General features: G+C 36.8%; 1 protein-coding gene across 2 annotated transcripts; it reads right to left on the minus strand.

Moving 5' to 3' along the window:
* Nucleotides 1–3,192: 3,192 nt before the first annotated feature.
* Nucleotides 3,193–7,608, minus strand: LOC107795065 (protein NDL1). 2 transcript variants are annotated; one of them, XM_016617630.2, is made up of 11 exons: nucleotides 7,280–7,608; nucleotides 5,780–5,879; nucleotides 5,533–5,630; nucleotides 5,321–5,409; nucleotides 5,047–5,107; nucleotides 4,874–4,960; nucleotides 4,710–4,787; nucleotides 4,561–4,617; nucleotides 4,366–4,421; nucleotides 4,126–4,261; nucleotides 3,193–3,767 (listed from the first exon to the last, which is right to left on the minus strand). In XM_016617630.2, the coding sequence occupies exons 1-11, from the start codon at nucleotides 7,346–7,348 to the stop codon at nucleotides 3,531–3,533; spliced, it is 1,068 nt and encodes a 355-aa protein (XP_016473116.1). In that variant the 5' UTR covers nucleotides 7,349–7,608; the 3' UTR covers nucleotides 3,193–3,530. The 2 variants fall into 2 exon arrangements, with proteins under 2 accessions (XP_016473116.1, XP_016473117.1); XM_016617631.2 differs by having other exon boundaries at nucleotides 5,776–5,879; nucleotides 7,280–7,586.
* Between the last annotated feature and the right edge of the window lie 888 nt (nucleotides 7,609–8,496).

Below are 8,496 nucleotides of genomic sequence, written 5' to 3' on the forward strand. Positions count from 1 at the left end.
CTATTTATACAAAGCTGGAATTTTTGGACAAAATTGCTCTTTCAGAGGTTCTGCGGCCACACAATTATATGTGCGGTCCGCACTTCTCTTCAGATCTTGACAGGAGTTGACTCTGCAGACGCACAATTCTGGATTGCGGCCGCATCTCTCATGTTCTGCTATTCGCACAATTCTGGTCTGCGGCCTCACAATTATTGTACGGTCCGCATTTCTTCTTGATCTTGAAATGAAACTCTCTGAACTTTGGCTCTTACGTAGCTTCTGCGGCCGCACAATAATTGTGCGGTCCGCACTATGCACTGGGGCTCTGTTGATTTTTCTTCACATTCTGCGGCCACAAATAGAAATCTGCGGTCTGTACTTGAGCTTCTGTGCCTGTTTTTTGTCCTTATTCAGATCACTCCTCTTTGAGTTGGATTTCATCGTAGTGGCTCATTTTTCAATACTCCTGCAGGTGAGAATATTTCATCTATTTTTGGGAATACAATTAGACACTTTTGGACTAAAACGAAAGCTAAAAGGCACTAATAAGTAGTCAAAATTCCCACTTATCAGTTGCCAAGAGATTTACTCAGCGTCCCGGACTTGATTACCATTTCACCTTTACGCAAATAGTCAAGCCTACTACTGTACGTCTTGTACTAACTATAGCCACTAAACTTAATTGGCCTGTATATCAGCTGGATATTAACAATTCTTTCTTGCAAGGTAATCTTGATGAAGAAGTGTATATGCGGTAGCCACCAGAATTTGAAAGTTCTTAGAATCCTACCCATGTATGTCGTCTTCAAAAGGTAATTTACGGCCTCAAGCAGGCTCCTCGTGCTTGGTATACTTAACGCAAAAACTATCTGTTTACTTTGGGTTTTGTTAAATCCCGATTTGATTCCTCGCTCTTCATTTTGCATAAATGGATTCACTATGTACATTTTGGCCTATGTTGATGATACTTTAGTGACTGGTAACCACCAACGAGGTGTTCATTATAACATTGAGGCTCTCTCAAAACGTTTTTCACTGAAGGATTTAGGACCCCTTCATTACTTTCTTAGTGTTAAGGTAATTCGTTCATCTACTGGTCTCTTGCTCTCTCAACAGAAGTACACTATGGATCTACTGCATGAGGTTGCTATGGATAATTGCAAAGGTGTTTCTACACCCATGACATCTATTGTTGTTTTTGACCCCTCACCTGATGATCATCTAGTTGATGGTTCTTTTTACCGACGCATTATTGGTAAGCTTCATTACCTTTCTTTCACTCGTCCCGATATAGCTTATGATGTCAGCAAGTTGTCACAAGCTATGCATCAACCGCTTATGTCACATTGGGTTGCTCTTAAGCGGCTTCTCTGCTATCTCAGTTCCACTACTTTCAATGTTGTACACATTGCCAAGGAGAGTGACCGTAGACTGCTTTCTTACTCTGATTCAGACTGGGCGGGAGATCCTCATGATCGCACCTCCACCATTGGTTATGTTATCTATCTTGGTCGTTCTCCTATTTTATGGTCTTTGAAGAAGCAACGTTCAGTTTTTCGTTCTTCTACAGAGGCTGAATATCGGGCAGTTGCAGCTGCTGCTTCCGAGACTAATTGGCTCACCCATCTTCTTCAAGAGCTTTAGTTTCCTTTAATTGTTGTTCCGAGAGCTCTCTGTGACAATGTCAACACCACTTATATTTGTGCCAATCCTATTTTCCATAGCCGCATGAAGCATGTCGCTATCGACTGCCACTTTGTCCGTGAGCAGGTTGAGCACAAACAACTTGAAGTTACCCATTTACATGTTGCGGATCAAGTTGCGGATCTTCTTTCAAAGCCTCTTCCACAAGCAGTTTTCAATAAATATTTTTCCAAGTTAGGCGTCGTAGACCTCGATGCCAACTTGCGGGGGCGTAATAACGGCAGTAGCAAGTTATCTCCTTCTGTGTAGGACTCTTTGTTATTCTGTTTTTTAATATCTCTTTTGGTGCTAATCAGATTTCTTTTGTTTGGGATTTTTATTCACATAGGTTTCTCTGTATCCTAAATTCTCTCTAATTTGTTACATTATTCACAACTTTTATGTATTACACTTGTCTATATAAAGCTAACCTTATAATCAATACAACGTAAGTTCTTCTTCTGCCTTTAACACTCTTTACTTTTCATTTTACAACTTACACAAAGTAATATTTTTTTTTGGGTCATGCATTAGTAGTAAGATACAGCCATACAGGTCGTAACTCAAAACATGATAAGAAAAGGTTAAGAATCCTTGTTGTCATGAATATCATTGTGATACACATCTAAAAAATAATTTTTTGTGCATGTGAGTGAGTAGCGAGCTACATTTTTATTCCATATTTTTCAAGATCTAATAAACGTAGCGAATTTGATATTTTTTTTGGTAATTAAAGAATTTTATTTACCAATTGTAATATGTACAGCTAAAAAAAAAAATTCAAAGTGGCAAGAGTTGGACATGAAGCCCCAACTCTGCAGCAAAGAGACAATCTATCCGCTATTAGCTCCTGAACTACTCACCCTCCTTAAGGATAAAAACTAAGTTCTTCTAGTTTCCTTTGCAACTGCGGCATCCTCGCACTCCTGTAGTGAATTTCTTGAATAACTTGCCTTATCAGTGCACTTGCAGGCCTGCTCCTTTGCTGAAATAGTCTCAAGTTTCGTTCATGCCAAATACAATACACACCACATGCCAAAGTTATTCTATAGACAATTGCCCCAGTCGATCTACTTTTTCTATTCTTCACAGCCCAATCAAGCAACAACTTATCCCAAATAGCAGCAGAATACTGACAGTTGAAGAAGACATGATCTACAGCCTTTTATAGATAGCATTAGTTTATTTGTTTAATTTAAAGGGAGAGACAACAGACATAGAAAAGAAAGCGCGAGAGGTGAAGTTTAAATCCACACTAATTGTGTGTGAGACTCTCACATATACCATTATCCAATAGGCGAATCGAATCCTTAATTTACTTTAACATTATGTCTTTTTTATATTTTGGCTTTTCAAAAGGAGTATAATCTCCTGTAAACTTAAACCATAATCTTCAAAGTCCTTATTACTTTCTTAAATACAGTTCCATTCAAAATTTGCCACATCAATTGAAGATGGTGGGAGTAATTTCTAATTTTCAGCCTTGGCCGAAGGGTGAAGTCAGAAGTGGGATAGGGAGGATATACATTTATGAATTTAAAATCTACAATAATTTATACCGACCAGCTCAATTGCTGTCTTATTCACCATTTGTCATGTTCATAAATAAACGTCTCTTTTCCGGTTTACAAATACAACTGAAAGTGGGAACATGTTTAATGACCTTTCTCTGCCTACAAATGAATGAATCCCTCCCTATGTCCATTAAAGAATTTCAACTTCCTATCTACACCTCATACATGTATATATACCTACCCTTCTCACCTTCCAATTACAACAATCCCCAGAAACAAAAACCCCAACATAAACAATTAAACTTATAGGGACTTTCAATATACACAAGTTAAATTGAACTGAATCCAGCATTATCGGCGTGTACCCGTGACCCTGGATTCAATCCGGGTCTTGATAGGTTTCAGTTTTAAGCCCATGCTCTCTGGAGAGAGAAGCTCGGGGGCGATACAAGACGGAGTTAGAGGACTCCTTGGGCTGCCACTAAGCTGGTTTGGTCTGTAGAGTCCATATCCCATGAGGAAATACTCCATTGGTATCAACATTGCATGTGGCTGCTCTTCTGTAACCATAGATCCACACGCCTGTACCTGCAATTTCAATCACAACCCCATATCTTTCGTGAACAACACCATTCCTTTATTAATTGAGCATTTACTCAAAAGTACAATTACACATAGGATCTACAACTCTACACAAGATCCAATGCCTAATGCCAAGTTGCCAACTAATACATCAACATTTAAAATAGTATAGCATTAAATAAGTACACATAACTTCAATCAGGATACTTCTGCAGCTTTTTATGAACGTGCACACATCATTTTATTCAGGTATACTACAAACAGCTTCTTGCCCAACCGGCCTAACCCTATATAACTTTTAGCCTGAAAAGGAATAGCACTATATGGAAATAGTGTGTTGTTACACATTAAACTGAAATCATACCTCCACTAAGGCACTGAATCTTCTGTCCAACTTTGCGGTCATGTGGAGAGCATCAGAATGGAAAGGAGAACTATCCCCGACAAATATGAGAGTTCGACATTGTAGCTTTTTCAATCCTTGTGTGATATCAGGTCTCCTGCTCATTCACAAAACCAAGCTTAGCGAGGTCTAATTTTGTGACTATTCAAAAGCAACACATTGCTATCTATATTTTATATGCAGTGAGATCAAGCTTCCTACCCGTCAATAGCTTGAAGAAACCGTAAAATGTTTATGCTCTGCCTCTCATCTAGCAACTGAAAATATATTAAAGAAAAACAAATACAAGAGTTAGACAAAAATTAATATCTGCAAAGCAATAATCTAACAAAAAAGTAGAAGAAGAATCAAATTGACTAACTTCTGCAAACTAACTACCAGAGAAAAGGCACTTACTCTTCTGCATGCTTGAGCTATATCTGATTCTGGAACTTCTGCGCTGCCACGGACCTCCTGATACATTTAAAGCAACCTCCTTATTCATTCTGATCAGTCGGAAAAAACAATAGACATGAAGGGGAAAAAAAATGGGACACAACAGGTACCTTGCTGAAGTAACGGTATAGTAAAAAGTCTTTCAGCAGACCACACATTCCATAGAAGTAAAGTAAATTCGACATGACCTGCGGATTAACAATTATCTCAAATTCCATAGAGCATATTTTCTTCTCACTTGAGAAAAACGTAAAAGAAAAATATGAAATGGTACCTTATTATAAAACCATTCACTCCAAGAAGGTGCTCTGCATAGAGGGGAAACAAGAATCAAACCAAGAACACGCTCCCTATGTTTTATCTGCAATTTAAAATACATGTTAGTGAAATATATGATTGTACCACTAAGAGGAGTATCACATAGGCATTTTTCAGGAAGAAACTTACTGCAAATAATGTGAGTATATAAGCACCAGCTGTTACTCCCATACACATTACTGACCGCAGCCTGAAAACAGCAAGAATATGTAGCTTAAAAAATTTTCCTCTTTTTTTTCCTGGATGATTCATTGCTTATACAGAAGTTATCAAGAAACGGCTCACAAAAAGCAGAAATAGATTTCAAAGTTCAAACAAGTTACTAAAAGAAAGGAAACAGCTTTTGCAGTCTTTGTATAATCATGATTAAAACATATAGAGTAAATAAAGCTCGAGAAATTACCCAAAATAGTTAAGAACCTCAACTATCTGATCAGCCAAATCATCTACTGAAGGTGCAGGATCCTCTGGACAAATTGATGCAGCTCCCAACTGCAAGAACTCTTGTCGTGTGAGATATGGAGATAAGTTGAATCGATTTTAACAGAACTTGATAATAGAGCCAAAACCCCAATAAGATTGCATGAAAGAAATCAAGCTGGCTAATTCATGGACCTCATGCCCCGGAGGACTTATGTGGTAAATGCAAAAGTAATGGAGCAGCAATGAAGCTGCTTCCGGACAGAAGAATAATCCCTGGAAACATGACATATCTGCAAAATGCATGTTTGAAAGCAAAACAGCATAAGCCCACGGGCAAAGATCAACAAACAAGCAATGATATATAAACGACCCCAAAGCACATGAATAGAATACTGAAAATGGTAGATATGGAACTCAAGAACGCAAACTACTCACTTACGATTTAGAGCTAAATCTGGATAAGTTATCAGTGCTGGCTTCTCTTGGTCTCCATAAACTATAACAGACACAGGGCCGCAGCCAGTCCGTACGACATGCTCCTGAATAGAGTTTCTTTGGGTAAGTTCAATCAATCAAGATAACAGATATCCATAGACATCCATTATCTACAGAATACTAATTTCTCCAAGTTTATAGTTAGCAGGAAAAGCTCTATTAATCAGTATGATTTTGTAAACCAGAATGAATTTGGTTTAGTGCAATTTAAATCACTTTCTAATACAATATCACTCACCTCGAGTAAAAGACACTGTCGTCCTCCCCCACCCCCAAGCTTTCTATCCTATTTTTTAAATAATTTCCCCCTTAACCATGTGGAATGAGTGTAACTATGTGATCGGCTCACTACACATTAAACTATAACGCCAAATAAGGAAAAAAAGATTTTGAATTATTACCAGCTCTTTAAAGGAGATAAGAAGAAAAGAGCGGAATCAAAAGACAACAGCAAAGAAGAGAAAAATTGACTCATATGTTACGCAATATGAGTCGTTAAATAAAATAATAAAATGGATAGACAAAGTAAAAGGCAAGCTGTGTTTGAAAGTGACTGGAGTCACAAATGTCACAAGAAGATGATAGGTAAGTCTCAACCAATAGTGTACAAGAAGAAGTTATATAAAAAAAAAAAAAAAAAAAAAAAAGATACAATCTAACACTCACATAAAACCCAAAAAAACCACTAAATGAATTAACGTCAACATTACTCAAAAACACTCCATTTGATCTCCAACAGAGGAATGAAATTATAAGCAATCAATACAGCTAAACAGTCAGAAAAAAAGCTAATTGGCAATTGTAGAATGTGTCTGCAACATTTAAGACAAGAAAGGAGATGAAACACCATTCAAAATCCAATTTTTTTGCGTTCTTCTGTAACCAAGGAAATGATAATGGCTCTAAAACTTTTATTTGAGGAATTCAATTACTCACGTCCCTTCATCACCAATACAAACTATTCAGCCCTCAGTGGCTAACCGAATAGGGGAAAAAAAAGAAGGGGAAAATGGAAAAACAAAAAATAATTGATGCGTTTTATGAGCCTGCTAAGAAATAAATGCAGCGGTCAAACAAAAATTTTCACGGCAGAGAATAGAGAATCTCCACCAGTGACGGATACTTCAAGCTTTAAGCTTCTTGTACCAGAAACATTGCACATTTTCTATCAACGGATCAAAATCCAATAATCTACATTAAACAACATTTAAAAAAGTTGTCTTTGCAAAAATTAAATGGAAAATTGCACATATGAAAAGCCAAAATGCATTATCAATGCCCAGAAATGATTTCAAAGAAGAAAAACAGCACAATAAATTAGCCAATGTATCACGTATTAGGCAACCCCATTTTCCTTTATTTACCAATACACATACAACATCCATAGAAACAGACAGATATGTCGTAGGAGTCAAAAGGGTAAAAATGAAGAAAAAGATCAAACCTTTCCGCCGAGATAAATGGTCTCAACGTCGATGGCAACAGAATCGGTACTTGAATTAGAGTCTGCCATTACATTCAGCTTATCTGTGTTTGAAGGTTAAAAGAAAAACCAAAGAAGCCTCACTTTCCTTGAACTCTTTCTCTCTTTCAACGCATATATATTAATGTAAAAATGGGTATTCCTTATACAACAAGCGATTCTTTCTCTCTTCAATCCTTTTCTTCTCAGCTCCTCTTTTGCTCTCTCTCTCTCTCTCTCTCTCTCTCTCTCTCTCTCCTCTCTCCACTTTCCTTATTTTGGTTTCCCCATATTTATTTATCCGACGGTTCATTTTTATTTCTGAAGATTTTCAATCAGTGGCTTAACTTAACCTCCACCGACGCCTCTCAGGCCTTAACCATTGACTCTGGTCATATTGTAACCGCAGTTTACGACCGACAGCTTGGCATTACCAAATTCCTTTCCCTAGATATGCGCATATGCCACCTTATTGCGAACTTCTTCATATTACGTCGTTGTGCTATTTTTTTTGGATTTTTTGGTAATGTTTTTGTTTTCATATACTCCATTCACTTTTACTTGGCATGTATATTAAAAAATAGATTTTTATTTCTATTTGTCACTTTACGCATATAAAAAAAAAGATAATTTTTTTTTCTTGTTATACCCACAGTATTTATTACTCATTTCAAATTATTTTCTCAAATTCAATAAAATATGCATCAATTAATATGTATATCATGGTAAATTATGCACTTCATTTATTATTTTTTAAGGAACGTGAAAAGTCAAAACGTGCCAAGTAAAAGTATACAGTGGGAGTATTAATTTCATGACACATAACAATAGGAGAGGTTCTACAATTTCTAAAGTTCTACAACTTCAAACTCTCGCTTGATACCACAATAACTGTCATTTTCCTTTCTCGAGGTTAAAGTTGTAAGTCTAATTGCTCCAATTTCACACGTTATTATAGAATAATTTTCTTTTTTACTTCATGGAAATTATAAATTTAATCGAGGGAAAGTAACACATGAAATTGTAATTGGACCCAATAACCTTAGTTTGTAGATTTTAAACTTTTTTCGCGTGAACTGGTTTAGTTTTACTTAATAACGTGTAAAACTACAGTTACGGCGGCCAAAACTGTAGCTTTTAGTCGTTTGTATGAGGAACTTGAGGGCCGAGGTGGGGATAAGAGGTTGTTCAGGTTAGCC

Source organism: Nicotiana tabacum, chromosome 2 (assembly GCF_000715075.1).
Source record: "Nicotiana tabacum cultivar K326 chromosome 2, ASM71507v2, whole genome shotgun sequence".
Lineage (NCBI taxonomy): Eukaryota > Viridiplantae > Streptophyta > Magnoliopsida > Solanales > Solanaceae > Nicotiana > Nicotiana tabacum.